The sequence below is a fragment of the Echiichthys vipera genome, assembly GCF_963691815.1.
Source record: "Echiichthys vipera genome assembly, chromosome: 22".
Classification (NCBI taxonomy): domain Eukaryota; kingdom Metazoa; phylum Chordata; class Actinopteri; order Perciformes; family Trachinidae; genus Echiichthys; species Echiichthys vipera.
In genome coordinates, this window is record NC_139847.1 from 12,581,658 (window position 1) to 12,600,050 (window position 18,393).

Genomic DNA, 18,393 nt, shown 5'->3' on the forward strand with positions numbered 1-18,393 from the left:
ACCTGAAGGTCAGTGAAAAACCCAATTACCAGCACGTCATATATTGTCAGCAAGAGTAATTCTTGGAAACAAAACAGCTCTGACTCACCTTTGCGCTGGCTGCAGACACCCAAGAGGAGATTGTGGATGTTATCACGAGAATAAAAACTTTCACTTTGGTAAACGGAACTTTTGTTTTATTATTGTTGGGACATACTAGAAAATGGGGGGGGGAACCCAGTTTGAGGGTATGCACGGGGCCACAACTCAGACCATGCAGATTATGTACAGAACTCTTTAAGGTTGGGATCACAAGTTATAAAAAATAGACCATTTACAAAAACATATCTACAAAGATAGTTCAGTGGCAGTAATGATTTGATTGTACATAAAATAAAATGTACAACTGAAAAACAAAAAGACATTTCACAGTTTAAAGGTGAGATCACATCACAATGCAGTCTTTGGTACGGAAACTGTCGCTACACAGTAGTTTCATGTTTCCACAAGCCAGTCTTTATGCCGGCTGCACTCTCTGTGTCAAGTAAAGGCACTAGCTGTCCATTTTCCTTGAGTATGCCACCATTTTGAGTGACAAGGTTAAGCCCATACGACTTGGGTTGGCTTTCTAGTTCTGTGCTGCTGGGCTGCTGCACGGGGCCGGAGTCTTTACTTGAGCTTGACCCAGCAGCAGTAGCAACCCGCTCGGTCTCTTCGGTCACCACTGTTCCGTTCCCCAGGGTGCTGCCACTTCCTTTATCAGCGTAGCGGGAGCGGCGGGGCAGGCTTGCACTGTCACTGCTGTCCTGCTGCAGCTGGCTCTGATGCCGCTCTCTGTAGGCCATATAGGCCGCCCGACGACTGTTGCGCGCCGCAACGTCGTAATGGTGGTGCCGCCTGTGGCTGGCGCTCTGCACACTGCCCTCCACGCTGGTCGGGACGTCGTAGGCATACTCGCGCAGAACAGTGAGTCGACTCGCCCTGTGTGCTCGCGCTCGGTTTTTGTGATGCCTGCTCGTGTGTCCGTTAGTGGCAGCTACCGGGATGTTGATGTTGTTCATCGGGCGGAACTGCACCTCAACGGGTGCTACGTGCATTTTAATTTCATTGTCAAGTGAGTGTTCTGTCAGGCTGTTGTCCAAAATGGCTGCACCGTTGGCGGTCGCCGGTGCAGAGGCTGACTTGCACTGAGCGGCCTCTGCATGAAGATTGGTCAGCTTGCTGCCATGGCCGGAGTTGCGCATGCTAGGGGCGCTCTTATTTGTGTAAGAAGAGTCTGCACTGCTATGGCCACACCTTGACTCCCCATCTACCTTGCTAGCAGATCCTGCTGTGGATGTCATTGCCACACCTGGCTGAGGCAGAAGGACATCCTCCTGAGCAGAGTATGCTCGTCTTCCAGAGCAACAGGCCTGGGACCAGTAGCGCCTCATATCCTGCCTGTTGACACAGTGATGTGCCATCATGAATGCTCCCAGTGCTAGTGCAGCTACCCCAAACAGACAGGTAAAAGCTAAGTCAAAGGGGTGGTCCTGTGATACAGACATGGCCCCAAAAACCCAGAGGGCCGCGTACAGCCCTAACGCCCCTGCTGCGCCCATCAGCTGAGCAGCGAAGGTGTGCTCATTCTCCAGGGCTGACAGGGGAGCAGTGTGCAGAGGAGACACTACGGAGGAGGACGCCTCCTGAGGCTGGAGTGTGAGGGGGTGGCACTGGCTGCTGGGACCATCTGACCCTGCCTCTGTCTGGGCTGGAGCCAGATGCTGCTGCTCTTCGGTCGGCTCCTTGAGTTCATAACGGCGTTCAGGATGTCGACGCAACTGAAGCAAGATGCTGAGGAAGTACATGCAGTCCACAAAGATGATGAACCCCACTGGGCCATAAAAAGCCCCGATACTGGGCTCCCATGCCATCCAGCAGCTAGAAGGAGAAGAGACAGATAGGGCCAATTAAACATTTCAGTTACAGTAAAAAGTTTTTTATAGCTTTTTTTTAGTCCCCCCCCACCCTTATTATATCAAGATCATCTTTTGGCAATAATTTGAATCCTAAAACAGTGCTCATTAAATCAATAGCACATCCCCTCATCTCCATCTGTCACCATCATTATTTACTTCACAAACTTAAAATGACCCTTTGAAAAACTTTTACAGTAATTGTCCCATTACGTTTAAAAACACAGGCAGGATTCGTCTTGCTTGCAAGGAATTAATTAAACTCCGAAGACTTTAAACAGATACGGGTCCAGATTTCTCAATTAGTCAGCCACGTTGCACAATCCAAACAGCTGCTACTGTGGAAGAGGGGGTGGAGGAGCAGTTGCTTGTTGCTTGAATGCACATACCATTAATAGGCCTCCATAATCAGAACTTCAGGGAATAAACTTTTCCTACCCTCATAAAAATATCCATTATTGACTTAAGCAATGCAGCCTGGACGGTTGATAACTACAGGAGGACAGAATGTAAAAGGTCTCATGGGGCTGGATGCTTTCATTTTAAGCACTGTAAATGATACAGCGTTACCATGAGCACATAATGGGGGACAGGAACTTTAGATGATTTCCATGCAGGGACTACGTACTATGGTGCATTGGTCCGACTGCCGTAGTTTTTGATGTTAGCTGCTGCGGTGATCCCACAGACAATGATAGGTATTCCGCCGCCGATTAAGTAGAACCTGTCAGAGAAAGCACAGAGAGAGGGTTCCTGCTTTAGTATTTGTTTGTGGGATGACAAGTGGGCATGCACTGGACACAGACGTTCAATGGTATTTCAGGCCTCTACACTGACACCATGTGGCAGCTTCACCAACAAACTGGCCCCTTATACCAAGAGAAAGCTCAATGAAAAACTCACCTCTTCTCTCTTTAACTCAACTGCATTTATATAGTAACATTCATACAAACATGCAGTCCATGGTGCTTCACACAGCCTGAAACATAAAGTGCGTGTATGCAAGACTAAACATGACAACAGGAAATAAAATGAACAAAAGAAGCCAACAGAATAAAATAAACACCACATTAAATAAGGAAAAAAACTATCATTAAAACTTAAAAACTAAGGCTATAACATTAGTTCAAATTAGAAAAATAGGTCTTTCATTTCCTTTTTAAAATACAGAGAGAGCTTGCCATTCTACACCCAACGGCAGTGAGTTTCACAGTTTGAGGACATAAAAACAAAAGGCACTCTCACCACTTTATGAGACACATTAAGGGACAGTTAAAAGTAAAGCAGTGGAGGACCTTAGTGACCTGGCGGGAACATAAAATAAAAGAAAGTGTCTGATATATGGAGGAGGAAGGTTATTGAAAGCTTTATAAACAAGTAAAAGTAACTTTGAAATGGATTCCAATAGAAACAGCTAGCCAGTATGGTGTCTTAAAAGGGACAGTGTAATGTATATTTCCCCTCTTATTTGTCATGCTATTTATTAATCTAGATTGTTTAAGTGTGAGTTGCCCAGTGTTCAGACATAGAGATGTCTGCCTTCTCTCAAGTATAATGGAACTTGGTTTGTGGCGCTCAAAGTGGCAAATAAATACATTTGAAAACTTCAACAGCAATGTCTCTTTCCTTAAATCATAACCCGTTTACTAAAGATAATACACAGAACTGGTTGTGAGCGGTTTCATGTAGGAACTATTTTCTTTCTACCAAACTACACTTGGTAACTGTATCACTGCACAGAAGGAGGATATAAAGAAATACGATTCTATGTGAAACTGCTCTAAACCAGGCCTGATAAATAGCACTACAGGTAAGAGGGGAAATATGTATTTTTGATTTTGGGCTGAACTTTAAGCAGTGGTTAAGTGGTTACATTCAGTTGTTTGTTCACTTCTTCTCTTACAGAAGGTGAGAGAAGATCCAGCAGCAAACTAAGATGGGGAGAAAGCTGTAATTAACAACAGCAGATCTCACCCCCTTGGTAGTGTTTAATATTAAGCATCACACACTTGGTAAAGATAGAAGTGCCCGCAGTTTACTCACATATTACATGACGTCAGAGTAGCAAAGTGTAAGATATTCAAGCAGTTACCATGTGCTACCGTTTGGAGGCGAACATGTAAAGTTGACCCGTCCAGCTAAGAAAATGAAACCCAAATGTATATTACTTTTGCCACACGTCTCTTGTAATGTAAGAGTGGCTGTATCGTACCTCAGCATAGGACGCGGAGGTGGCGGAGGTTCGTCCAGCTCCTCATAGCGCTTGGCCTTGCGCGTCACCTGTTTGTAAATGTTGCGTGCAGTCACACCCACCCACAGAGCGGTAGCCAGGGTGGAATAATGCAGCAAGATGCCCACCTGGAAGAGATCGCACCATTATATACACGACATTTACTAAAGCAAAATAAATGCAATCAAGCTCTTACATCAGATTAATAAAATGCATCTGTTGTTAAATTTCACTAGTAAAACTGTAAACGGTAAAAATGATGGAATGCAGCATAAGAGGATTTTAAATGGCATTGGGATCCTTGGAGACATTTCGTACTAAGTATGTTATCATCAGCCTGAGATGAAAAATCACCTTGTGAGATATATCTGTATGCCAGAGGGCGTTAAATAAACAAAAAGTTCCCTGCCAAAAGCTTTCATCCAGGTACTTTGTGCAATGAAAAATGATTAAGTCATGTGTCTCAGTACAACACACCATAAGGGGAGGTGCAGGATTGCCTGCAGCCATGGAAACAATCTACTGTATCTTTACAAAAAAGTTTTTTATGAGCGGAATGAACTTAGCCGAAGGCAACGTTTTCCAGCATTTTTTCCTTGAAAACATCCTAGGCACTTGTTCATTTTTGAGTGCTGACTACTAATTTTGGAGGAAGGCACAGCAGGAGTTGTGGCGGTGTGTGGGTGGTGTATACTCACTGCCTGGCACACGGATGCAAATCGCGTCTGATTTATGCCACCTACAAAGACCCCGCAGGTGAGGGAGATGTGGAAGCAGAGGTTGACCAACATGTGCCAAAACTTGCGGCTCACCCGGACAGACCTACGGTCACAGAGACAACAAATCACATCATTAAAATGGGGGAAAGAGGGCACCTCTGGTCTTCACAATTATTTTTAATAAATTATTATTATACAATTATTAATTTGTATCATCCTATTAACCGCAAAAATATTTATCTATCATCAACATAATTAATCATAATTAAAGAAAACATAGCAGTCCTCGAAGCAGAAATTAGGGGGCTTGGGGCAAAATGAGCAAAAACAAATCCTGCATGATAATAAATATTGAAAAAACAGCACATTAAAGATCCCATGGTGCTCATTTTCAGGTTTATACGTCTTTTGGGTTTCTAATAGGACACTTTCACATGCTTTAATGTAAAAAAAAAAACAAAAAAACACTATTTTTCTCATACTGTCTGAAACGCTCCATCTTAGTCTCTTTAAAAGTCCGGTCTGCACTGATTGGTTGTTGTTTCCGTATCTGCACTCTCTCATTCTCTGTTCCATCATTGGGAATGACTGTAATGGCACTGTAGCAGCACTGTTTACCTATTTATACCATGGTCTGGGTGAATACGCTATTCTGATTGACTGCAAGGAGTGACACCTACTGAGTATTTCCAGTGTCTGTCCAGTCTGGTCACCATTCCAAATCAATGTGTCTTTTTCTAATATGGGACCTTTAATGACTTACAGTATAACTACTACAACAACAACAACAACAACAACAACAACAACAACAATACAGGTAATGTCTTACCTGTGATGGTAGATGTAGCTGATGATAATGGTGAGAAGGCAGATCAGTAGTATGATAGTAGTGGCGTAGATGACTGGGTGCAAGGGCTGGATGCTTGGAGAGAAATACTCGACACTGCTGAGGTCCTGCATGACAGATGAGGTGAGAAATACTCAGTCTGAAGTACTATTGTTACTTTACATCACTACATGTCATAACCCCAAAATTATAATGCTTAAAGTGCTAGATGTAAATACACCCGGACCTCTATGCCTTTGTCTACTGACCCTTTTGTAACAATGACCATATTTCTTATTTCCTTATGGCCACAAAAGCTAAATCAGCTAAATTAATGACAATGGCTGAGCATTGCTTTCAAAATGTGCTGTGCATTTAAAAACAAAAATCCAATCTAATTCATGATAGAGGCCATGTTTACTGAAGCTGATCACTGGAAAAACATCACTACGCAAAAGGCTACGCTTTTACATCAAACATGGAATAACACGACCTACCATCAGCAGGCCATAGTTGCCAAGAGAATTGCAGGATATGGTGGTGAAGTTGTCATGATGTCCCAGGATGCGGCAGCCGTCGCTCTGCCATCCTCCGTGCCCTCCCACTAGGCTGAAGTTCCAGCAGGCGGACACAGCATCTGAGCCGCGGGCAAACCGCCGCAGGGTGATGTTAACGGGCGACCTCAGGACACGCAGGGACATGCCGTCTGATGGAAAACACAGACAGGGGTATCAGAACAGACACTTATTTAATCACAGTGTAATGTGTCAGAATATTTTCAGATTGTTTCCCTCCGTTTAAAAAAAACAAAACATATTAAACATTTACAACTACACAGAAACATTATGACTCACCTATCTTGGCCATGATGACAGGGGTGGCAACACTCCTCCTCTTCCCACTATCAGCGAGTTGGGAGGAATTGCTGGTGGAGGGAAAAAACTTGCCGTTGCGGAGGCCCAGTAGATGGAGCTTGTAGACCGTGTCCTCTGCCTGCCCAGCCAGTGCAGCCTGGGTAAAGAGAGACTGAGGCAGCTGCAGGGAAGCCTCTACAATGGTGCTCTGTGCGGACAAAAGATACAATTAAAAAAAAAACATTTCATAAACCATGTTATATTTTTGCAATGCTTCGAGCAGGAAGTGTTTTTATTTTTGTTCTTCACGATTTGTCCGTATTTTGTTAGTACTCATTGATTTCTGGGATTCACCAATATTCTACTCATCTCTACTCGTAATATTTTACGAGTGGTGGAGAGAAATAACATCTGGGTTTTGTATTAATGGTTTACAGCTCTGCGTATATATATTATCTTAGCTTTTAATTATGCATTGACATTTACTACATAGCTGTTTATATTCTATTTATTAATTTTCAAATATTGTCTACACAAATATATATAAATACATATACACACACACACACACACATTATTTATATTTAATTATATTTAGCCCTATGAGCAACTGTATTATGTCTTAGATTCTAATTTTGCTTTTGCGATTTTCTTTACTGCATATTTAATGAGCCCAAGATCACAGCTTTGTCATGACTGCTTCTTGTTATTGCGCACATGAAAATGAATAACTTGTAACTTGACTTATATTTGAGACACATAAAAACTCACATCATGAATATAATATAATGAAATTTAGTTTATTATACTGTATATTATTGTATGTTTTAATAATACGTGTCTTTGATTTTCCTGGAACACCAGTACTGACAGTATGTGCCAGCGTGTTTCCATATGACACAACCCATGCCCTCATATAGGGTTTAGTGTGTGTTAGCTAATAAACAATCATGATCAAGTGGGATTCTTCATTCAGCACACCTGGGTAATGGCAGATTACGATTGTTAAGAAGGTTTGGTGCATCTGGATTTCTTTTACTTTTTTCTGTTAACATAACATTGAGAGAAAGTTTAAGAGACATTTAAGAGAATGTTGCTGCACGAGTCCCAATGTTTATTTGGATCATGATGAGAATTTCCTTTTTATGTGCTTAATGCAATCAAAACCAAACGCCACAATAATAAAACCTCGTCTGAAACAACCTGCTGACAAGTCGTAATTATCTCTGGCAGGAACTGACCTTGTGAAGGATACTGGAGAAGGAGCTGGTTGTGTTGCATTTGAAGGTGAGCTGGCGGTCCTGTCCGGGTGTGCGCTCAGGGCTGGGCCTCTGGAACAACATGCAGGTAATGCCGTTCCAGTCGCTGGCCCTGACAGCGTGAGCCTCCAGTGCTATGTTGGGGGATGTCTGGAAGGACAACAGGAATGGCAAAATTTGACTTCATTCTGTTAAAACTAAATGTTATAGTGGAACATGACATGGAGTTCCTGTTTTAAATGGCACATCAGCAGCAGGTCTTGGGTGCATGGACTGTAAGGGTGTCTCCAAGTGCACCTGCTATTTTAGTTAATGTAGGTGCAAAGTAGCAGTGCAAAGTGGAAAAGGGCTGTGTGAATGCAGCGGCAGCTGTGCCAATCACAAGGAAGTATGACAACAATAGCTCAACAAAGGAAAAGACTCCTCTTCAGGAAAATCACATTATAGTCTGGATGGTGCAGAGCAGCATGACATTAACACACAGCACCACAAATCTTTATTTAAAGGCAGATGGTAAAGTGTGGACTTAATGTGTTCTCTATGCACTGGGCGTTGCATCCTCACAAAAAACAGTGCCCATAATGTTGTTGACGGTACTCACCAGGGAGAAGACCTGTGCTGTGGCCAGGCGGTAGACGGCGATCTTCTGGAGGCAGGCGATGATGCGGGAGCAGGCCATGGCTTCACGCTGAGCCATCCAGAGCACCCTCTCATCGGCCAGCATCAAGTTACTGGCCATGCTTACCATCACCTCACCCAGCTGGGAGACAAAAAAAAGATTTTTGACATGTGAATACACACAGATGCATTCAGTATTTGGAAATGAATGCCACTGGCTTGGAAAAGTTGGAAATATAACTTCTGTGACCCCCATACACTGACTTACTACATGTAGCAGCAGCTTAACAGCTTATATTCTAAATGACTTGAGTGACGTGTATATGTTCAGCCAGCATCTTGTTTGTATCAAACCGCCCAAAGACATGCCTGAGGGAGAGACTTGACTCACAGCTAAGTGACTATTAGAAACACATTTCACGCATGTTGTCGCCCGACTACATTTTTAATATGCTTTAAAACTATAGTGCTCCTTGCCTAAAGCAGTGACAACATGCAAATAGCTTCTTTACTTTGAAAACTTTTCTTTTTGCTGGCCTACAGCTGCGCCGAAAGTTGTGACAAGACATTCTTTCTCATTAAACAACATGACAACAAACAGCTGTTGAGCATTAATCTATTTGTCCTTGAAAGGGGGGAATACGGCATGCATAGCATTCTACTGTGAAAACCAGCTTGTAAAAAGTCCACAGATATAAGAGAAGCCACTATCGTACTTACATCTTTAAACTTCTCAACAAATTTGCCAAACTTCTCAATCATCTCAGCCACAAAGATGATGTCCATCTTGTCTGAGAAGTTAGCAGCATCGATTGTGTAGACCAACAAGCGTCGAGCCCTGGCCACCACATTGCTCTCATTCAGAGGCATCTAGCAGAAAGATACAGAGAGACAGTTAGTCGGAATCTGAGTTGAAATGGTTCAAGCAAAGGGAGACAAGCATAAAGGAAGAGATGAACTCAAGAATAAAAAGACAGCAAATGAAGTTACAGGGCCGCAAATGACATTCTCATGAACCGGATACTGACCTGGTTGATGACATATAGAAATCGTGTGACATCTTTCTGAAACTGGCAGCGGGAGTAGTCGTCCTCCGCCCACAGTCCCTTGCGATCACAGAAGCGCCATGCCCGCTGCTCTTCGCCCGGGCTGCCCGAGTAGGTGCCTGGGCTTGACGGCAATCTGTTGCAGGGGAGGTAGGCTCTGATCCCTGCCAGGGTGCGTGGCCACCTGGAAGGAGACACATTTTATTACTGACACATTAACTGATATGTGCAACGTCCTTATTACTTACTTTGTGTAATGTGAAGACTTTTCTGTTTGCTGCTGCCTTCCAGTAAACGTAATAATTTATTAACCGCTGGCACTGTAACTGCTATTAATTGACTATTAATTCTATATTCAGAAATTCTTTATTTGAATGTCGCTTTATATATCTATTTAAAATCATTTTTTATGTGTTTCTTTACAATGTTTGTAATGTTTTATGTAAAGCACTTTGAATTACCTTGTTGTTGAATTGTGCTATATAAATAAACTTGCCTTGTCTTAATGTTTGTAACATCAATAGCCACAGAGAAACATTCAGTTATGGTTCAGCCTTGACGTAATTTCTACGTTTAACCAAAAGGGGGGGCCAGAGCGCTTGACAAATTGTTCCATCGTCATACAGTATATTCACTTTGTGAGAGTGGATCATTGTTTACTTATTTAACTATTCAATTTGGCTAATACAAGGTCAGATGAACTAATTGAAAACGCATGCTACTATTTATAAATAAAGCTGCTGTTTAGTTTCTAAAATGTCCAATAAGCCATTCTAGGCAAAAAATAACCAGATTTTTGTTGAAATGTTCACAGCTGGAATTCAAATGATTAGAACTGGATGTAGGCGCAGATAAAACACAGCTAATAAATTCTATCAAATTTGAAGGGGACATATAATGCCCCTTTGCAGGCTCGTTTAAAGGCAGTTTCTGAATACGGGCTGTGTGCATTTCTCTTTGGTTTGAGCGTTTTGATACTTCCAGAGTATTTATATAGCACCTCACCCTGCTTCATGATGAAAAAAGACATGGAAATCTCACTTATATATCGACAATATGGGACCTTTAAGGCGACTAGTATGAACGTGTGTGCGGTTTCTCTGACTGTCATGTGATGATAATTTTGATATGCAGGGAATAGTCAGTACAGTAAGCGTGGGAGGTCAGAAGCCATGTACGCAAAGTGTGTGTGTGTGTGTGTGTGTGTGTGTGGGTGTGTGAGGGTGTTTACTCACTTGAACTCTCCCTTGTTGTTGGAGACGCGTTCAGGAGCACAGTACTCAGCAGAACTCTCCAACACCACAATGTGGACAGTCCTGGTGGTGTTGCCCCTGCTTGTCCGGACCCGGCACTCCCAGTTCCCAGTAAAACCAGGCTGAATGTTTGAGATGGTCAACGCACTGTTGGGAACCATGAAGGAGAAATCAGATAAATTTCAGAAGACTGATCACAAGTACCAGCCTGATAGTGAAGCAAAGAGCTCAACAGAGATGATCCTTCTATAGAATAAAAGAAACATGTTTATATAAAGCCAATAAATACCTGGCAATAAGAGAGCAGTTCTGCACCATGCGCTTCTCAATGAAGATGCCTTGGGCGGCATCAGGCTTCACCATGCGACCATTTTGGTACCACAACACCTGCATGTCCTCTGCCACGAAGGAGGCCTGACACTGGAACGGCAGGCTGTCCCCCTGAAAGACAACCTGACGCTGGGACGGAGTCAGCTGGAAGGAGGGCAGCTCGAGTGGAGCATCTGGGGAGACCAGACAGAAGTAAGAATGAGATTCAGCTTGTCATTCCACACAGAAACAGTATTGTTACTTGGTTCATATTTGTAACAAAAGCATTCTTATTATATTATCTCTCAACATTCTGAATTTTTATTTCCCTCTTAGCACTTCCTGGACACACAGGGGAACTAAAACACTGCCTTGAATTCTGGTTAATTTGTCATTCATGTCAGGCCAGGGCTCCTGCTAGATCTGTGCCATGTATTTCATAATCCTGCACTGTGATGAGTGCCAAACTGATAAGACATGAGCAAGTACAAACAAAGGCAGCAATGGCCTGGGCAGCCCTTTTCTTATCTCCCGTGTCATTGCACAAGCCCCCGTTCCCCAAACACCAGCAGCCTCACCGATACCAAAATAAAAAAATTAAAGACACAGTGCAGCATTTATGACACTGTAACCTGTGTCACAACTCAATATGACTTATTTCAGCCTTTCAAGATGTCAGAGACTGGACAAATGACACATCAGATAGTGTCACTGAAATGACGAATGACTCAGTTTCAGAGTGTTAAAACAACTGCTATTTTTGGCTGTCACCTTTCTGTTGTGTCACATCTATGTACGCAAGTGTGCAAATATTTGTTTCTGTGTAGTTCAGGTGTGAGCCCCTACCGCAGGTGAGGACCTCTGGCCTGATGGAGGTAATGAGCTGGCCCTGGAGGGACTGGGGGAAGGAGCACTTGGTGTTCTTGACGGCGATGTTCCTCTCTTTGAGCCAACGCAGCAGCCACACGAGGTTGCAGTCACACAGCAGGTAAGGCGTCTGAAACTCCCTGTGCATACATAGGAAAATATGTTTTATGACTTAAAGATACCATAAAATGCCTGTTGTGAGGTTTAGACTTGTGTTTTGGGTTCCTAGTAGAACATGTTTACATACTTTAATAATCAAAAAATACATTATTTTTCTCATAATGTCGGTCTGAATATACCTGTATTCACCCTCTGTCTGAAACGCACTGTTTTAGTGCCTGTCTCTTTAAGACCCCCTCCTTAAAAAGCCAACTCTGCTCTGATTGGTCAGTGTTTCTGAGTCTTCTGCATCTGCACTCTCAGCATCTCTGTACCATCATTGCAGCTGGGGAATGATTGTAACAGCACTGTCTACCTATATATAGTATAGTTGTGACATCACAACCGTACAGAAATCCTGTTGGCTTGTTGAAAGACAGTTTCTGAATATAGGCTATTTTTCTTCCCTTTTTTTTTACAATATGGGATCTTTAAGCTCCATTGGTTAAAATTGTTTTGATTGCAGTACTTTTCATTGTAAATATTCATACATTACAATCAAGCATTGATGCTTGTATGTCATTTCTGTGCACAGCAACATGCTCCTTATCATACTTACAGTGACTTCAGAGACAGCAAGCTGTCGAACGTCCCCTGAGCCAATGAAGAGAAAATGTTCCCTGAAAGGTTTCTGGGGGGGAAAAAAAGACAAACACTGATCATTTACCCCAGTCTAGTACAAATCGCCTAACTATTTTGATAGTCAGTAATCATTTTTTCTTCTGAATATTTTCTGGTTTATTTTCTTCTCCATGACAGTCAATTGAATACATTTGCCAAAACGAGACATTTAAGGAGATCCTATTGGGCTTTAGGAAACACCAATTGACATTTTACACCATTTTTCTGACATTTACAGTATAAAGACCAAATACCTAATCAAGACAATAAATCAACAGATTAATCGACAATGAAAATAAGTAACTTGCAGCCCTAATAGCAATGACTTACAGTCTGATCAGACTGGTGAGGCCCTTGAAGATGTCTACGTTGAGACAGCCGATGCTGTTGTTGGACAGGTCCCTGCAGCACAAAGAAAAAAAAAGTTTCTGGTTTATTTCTTCCACATTTGAGAAATAAAACAACATGACAGCTACAATGGTCAAGGGACTGTCAATAAGTAAGCTGCAGTAAGGCTGAGAATGTTTTCAAACCTGGCGTGTAAATCAGATTATATCATGAGAAAAACTGATAAACGGCAAAATGTCACTGAGACAAAGCATAGCAGCGTCTTTGAAAAAAAGAAAAAGAAAAAAAGAACCAAGTTTAACAGAGACAGGTTGAGGCAAAGAGCCCAAAAATTCAGATGACAGGTTTACAACGTTCTAGGTGATTTTAGATAATGTGTCTGTGTGGGCCTAGGGGGGGAACAAAGGCAGTGTAACACTCTGGGAGATGATTAATCTCTTATGATTAATGTCAAATACGTCACAGGTGTGTGTTTCTCCTCTGGATGTGACCTGACATGATGTCTCTGGGAAACATCAGATGGAAGTGTCTGAGACTCCTGACGCCTTTCAGAAAGAAATCAAAGGCAAGCTCTCGACCGAACACGGAAAAGACAGATCCTGCCTGAGTACGCAAACATTAAGAAGTAGCTGCAAAGAGGAAACATTCACTGGAGGCCCGAGGTGAACTTCAGTGCACCATCCTTTGATGCAGTGCTTCCTCACCTCTGGGTTAGGACCCCACAAGCTGAAACGCATTATATTTTACACTTTATATAAAAAAATACTGTTGGACCTACTTTGACCTCTTATGATGAACAAGATGGGTAAAATAAAGGGAAAACATTTGATCCATTGGCAAAACAAAACATTAGTGCAGCTTTAAAATAGCTGAACCTAAATTGATAAGGTGTTGCTTTGATAAAACAGTTGTTATCCAGCAATCCAACTTTAGGCTCTTTAACTTCCAACAGAGATAACATCTAAAAGCAACCAGTCACAGTGACTCAAAGGTTCAAAGTCACACCACTGTCACAATAGCTGTAACAAATATTCTTCCGTGAATGATCCAATCATTGAGAAATGCCAAGTAAAGAAACAAGAGCCTGGGAGAAGAGACACATCATTACCTCAACCCACGAGCTAAACTGTATCCTTGGGGCGCTCGAGGAATACCTTACTGACACAAAATGATACCTGGAAAACGACTGTCAGGCATATGCTAACATCCGAACATTTATGTAATAATTGGTGTTGGTCCTTAAGGTACCAGCTGGGGAAGTTACTGTGTGAGGTTATTAGTTCCACTTGGAAGAGAAGAAAAAAAAAAGATTTTTGCCGGCTTGCCAATTTGTGCGAACATTGTGTGTCAGGGGAAGGATACCACAGTAGAAGTGAACGGGTGGAGGGAGCGGAGGCGCCTACTTTCATCTCACTTCATTGCCTGAGTTCAAATCCTAGAGTCACAGCTACATCTAGGGACTTAAGACAAGATGGTGAATACTGTTATTACTTTAACTCACTTTTACTGTGTTAGGACTTGTTACTACATCATTTATTTAATCAAAATATCCACACATCACTATGTACCTATTACTGACTCACGTCTCTATTCTTGGCTAGCAATCATTATCCCATGTGCTACATTAACAGCATGGAGGACTGCTTGAGTTCAGTTGCTGTGAATGATACAAGGGGCAGAAGCAAAAATAGCCCGATGAGATGAGGATCCAGACTGTTCAGCTGTTGGTGAAATGTGGTAATGAGGGCCAGAGGAACACATAGGGTTTGAGTGGTCTATATTTTGAAAGACGGGGGCGTTTGAATGTATGCATGTGGCAATCGCGTTTGAACTTTGTGGAGAGTGAGGTAAGGGATACACTTGTCTTTCCCCCTTAGGAGGAGCATCAACAGTGGACCCTACATCAGAGCTCCCAGCACGGATCGAGAAACTCACACAACTGGGACCCGCTGACTGCTTCTAGATCAGATGTTCTGTTGTAAGGGTGCAATTGGAGCGCTCTTTATATGCAAATTTTCTCATCTGTAGACCTAGTCTTAGCTTGATGTGGACAGTATTAACAATGGTATCAACCGAACATAAGAGTGACCTGAACACTGGGCTAAGAGCAGCTCCACTGTGAATCAGAAGAAAGCGAACTAAACTGTACCACTGCTTTATGGTTGCTAGAACCATTCCCAAAATGGTGGACATATCTGAATGCGTTTTCTGTTTTTAACCTCCATGCTCATCCACATGTTTGACCAGTGAAGATGGATCTTTTTGAAAATGTTCTTCTAAAGTAGATGGAAACGAAAACTGGGTTGATATACAGTATATTGTGGAGAGGGGAGGGAATTGTAGAGAGGTGTTTTAGAACCCTTATGTAGGACAAAGGGATGCCAGGATATGAGATTTTGATAGCATGATTATCGTCAGAGGAAAAATCATGGTTTCACGATTATTAATTAGATTTACAATTCAACACTACAGAAGGAAATAAAAAAACAAGCATTGTTTTGGTCCCATTCTGCACATAAAATATGTCAGCCTGTAGTCAGGTAACTAATACTGTACATAATCAAGCAAGATTCAGAAAGTGAACAGTAACACAATGCATTCACTAGTTACATTTAGAGATGCTCCGATATCCGAATCTGATATCTGCTCCAATATTGACTAATTAGCTGAAGTGTTCCCCTATGAAACCCTTATTCCAGGGCAGCACACAAATATGACTCACTGACTTTGCTTACTACAACTTAGCTAACTACTAAGTGCTTCTTACAACTCCCCTCTTGAGTCTGCCAGTGAGACAAATGTGTTTGAAGTGGAGAACCCATCGTATCCAAACTTCTATAGCCTTCTCTTTAAGTTTCCCTGTCACTGCTCTGTGACAAAAAAAAAACACATAAAAAGATGAATGAGCCCTCCGAATGGCACATCTTTAATGAGATGAGATCTAATGAGGCAATACTGAGGGGGAAGGTAGTCACACAGGCGGAAATTCAAAGACTGGCAAGAGCAGAGTCAGAGATAAGGACAAAGATAAAACGTAGAGAAGCATGTGCCAAAGGTATGTCAAATAAATGTAATATGAAAACTGGTAAAAATCTTATTTTTGTTTTTTACTTCTTGCTGCCAATTAACTCCACTCCCATTTTCCCAAAAGTGAAAAGAAGTAGGATGGATGTGCAGCGTTGGATGCCAACCTTTGATGTAGGGCTTGTGTGTTTACGTTCCCAGGGTCCTGCACTACCTCATCCTCTGCTTCGCATGTCTTCTCTTTTACGCGATCCCTCCCTTTCACAGTCGACTGACTGACAACTACCCTTTGAAATGAGCTGAGGAGGGTGGTGGGGCTAATTAAACCCTTTTTTTAGGCAACACAGAACTGTACTCCAGAACAAACATGTCCATGTGAGACTGCCGATCACTCTGTCGTGATAAGGAAAGTGTTTATGAATAGCTTGTGTGTGGGGGTAAAAATTTTAATATGCATATAGGCATGCGTGAATCCATCTGAGTGGGGCATGAATGTGCAGTGAAGATGAGGGGGGAAATGAGGCCAGATCTGAGCCACGGAGCTGACTGCCTTCCTGTCTCACTCTTATTGCTACGCAGCAGCAGCCAAGCTCAAGTTTGTGTTGGCAGTGGCTGGGTTCTGTCGGATGATTCCAATTCATGCTGCACACACACACACAGCGAACATGGCTTCTGACCTCCAACGCTTACTGTACTGACTATTCCCTGCATATCAAAATTATCATCACATGACAGTCAGGGACACCGCACACACGTTTCTATATCTGCTTCTTTTTTTCCCCCTTTTAGTGTGTGAAAATATATAAGGCTTCATGCTGTCTGCAGTGGTCTCTGGCATTGGGCCAGAGAAAACAAGGCAGTAGAAATAGACTGCTGCTTGACCATACTCCCTTATGGACACTGGATACACTCTAGACCTGCTAGAACATGCACAACACATTGCAAAAGCCCCTTTCACACATGTAGTGCAAAACTAGAATTATCTAGATATTACCCAGCAGGGCTGTAGAGAAAAAAACTCATATGCCCGATTCGGCCAGAGCAGACATCAAACACAGTTTACCCGAGTGAGCTAACATGGGAATAGAGCCCCTTATTCATTGATTCGGTGTATTTACTGAAAGTGAATTGGCCTTTTGATGATGCGTCTATGACACCGCAGCAGACACACAACAACAAAAATGTCTAACTGGAGAAACAACAAGGCTCGGGAACTTCTGTCAGTAAGGACCGACACCCAAAATCATCACACAAAGTCAATGAATTATGCCCTTGCCTAAACCACACCTAATATTTCCAGTTAGTGAGGACAAATCTGACATGGAGGACCTCCTGTTGTATGCTGCACGTGTGAAAGAGAAACTCTGGGCTTATCTCTGACATTGTCTAGGGTTCATATGTGAAATTGGCTATAGAAAACAAAACAACTGCTTAAAATGCTATTAAAAATAACACCTGCACAGCCCAGGCACCACATTGACTGTTAACCTCTCAGCACATATAACTGGTATACATCATCTGAAAGCTGGGAACCTGACGATGAATTTGAGATGCAGCTCAGCTTATAGTCTCTAGTTTTGAAAGTTGATACTGTGTAAGAACTTAGAACATTAAAATGATATGGTATCTATTCCCACGCTCTATTATGTCTCAGAAGTTGTTGTAGCAATTATACAGTTACACCGATTTGGAGCTATATTTAATACATTTTTAACACTGTAGAACTGATGAAAATGGTCAACAATCACCCAAAATACCACGTCGAGACACCAAGACCTTGAGGAACACGACAGAAAAATCCATGCTGTGATTTAGTATCAAAACCCATTTGTAGATTTTGAATTGAAGAATTGCATTTTTTTTTTCTGCTCAGAGACCCCCTTTTTGGCCAATATAACCAAAAAGCCATCCATCCTCTGAATGCACCAGGTCTCTAGTTTGGTTGTTCTGTTTAATGAGGCTGTGATTATCCTAGAGATCACAACTGGTCAGTTTATACAGGAAAGTCATTTTAAAAGAAAGGGGGGACTAACATAATCAAACATGAATACGATTGATCTAATTAAATCCACAAAAGTACATGTCATGGTAGGTACCAATGATATCCTTAAGATGGTCTAGTTTCATGTGATACCGAATATCACATCCATATATCTTCACTCTAGCTTTTAAACCGAGCCTATGAAAGATAAAAAGTCGGCTGGGGCCATCGGCAAACCGTTGGATTATTAAGAAGTTAAGGAATTTGTAAAAGCTTTGGAACTGCAACATATTTTGTATAATACAACAGTTCTACCAATATAGTATGCCAAAAGGAATTGGCTTT

At 42.2% G+C, this 18,393-nt stretch overlaps 1 protein-coding gene across 1 annotated transcript in view; it reads right to left on the minus strand.

Annotated features, from left to right (window-relative positions):
• Positions 1 to 270: 270 nt before the first annotated feature.
• adgra3 (adhesion G protein-coupled receptor A3) overlaps positions 271 to 18,393 on the minus strand; it is a 34,672-nt gene continuing 16,549 nt past the window's right edge. The window contains exons 4-19 of the mRNA XM_083936794.1: positions 13,026 to 13,097; positions 12,634 to 12,705; positions 11,895 to 12,055; positions 11,029 to 11,242; positions 10,722 to 10,886; positions 9,469 to 9,670; positions 9,161 to 9,310; positions 8,424 to 8,582; positions 7,805 to 7,972; positions 6,564 to 6,771; positions 6,207 to 6,415; positions 5,713 to 5,837; positions 4,863 to 4,986; positions 4,147 to 4,292; positions 2,563 to 2,658; positions 271 to 1,899 (exon numbers count right to left, since the gene is read on the minus strand). Coding sequence (XP_083792920.1) covers positions 462 to 1,899; positions 2,563 to 2,658; positions 4,147 to 4,292; positions 4,863 to 4,986; positions 5,713 to 5,837; positions 6,207 to 6,415; positions 6,564 to 6,771; positions 7,805 to 7,972; positions 8,424 to 8,582; positions 9,161 to 9,310; positions 9,469 to 9,670; positions 10,722 to 10,886; positions 11,029 to 11,242; positions 11,895 to 12,055; positions 12,634 to 12,705; positions 13,026 to 13,097 — 3,709 coding nt within the window. The 3' untranslated portion in view covers positions 271 to 461. The remainder of the gene's footprint in view (positions 1,900 to 2,562; positions 2,659 to 4,146; positions 4,293 to 4,862; positions 4,987 to 5,712; positions 5,838 to 6,206; positions 6,416 to 6,563; positions 6,772 to 7,804; positions 7,973 to 8,423; positions 8,583 to 9,160; positions 9,311 to 9,468; positions 9,671 to 10,721; positions 10,887 to 11,028; positions 11,243 to 11,894; positions 12,056 to 12,633; positions 12,706 to 13,025; positions 13,098 to 18,393) is intronic.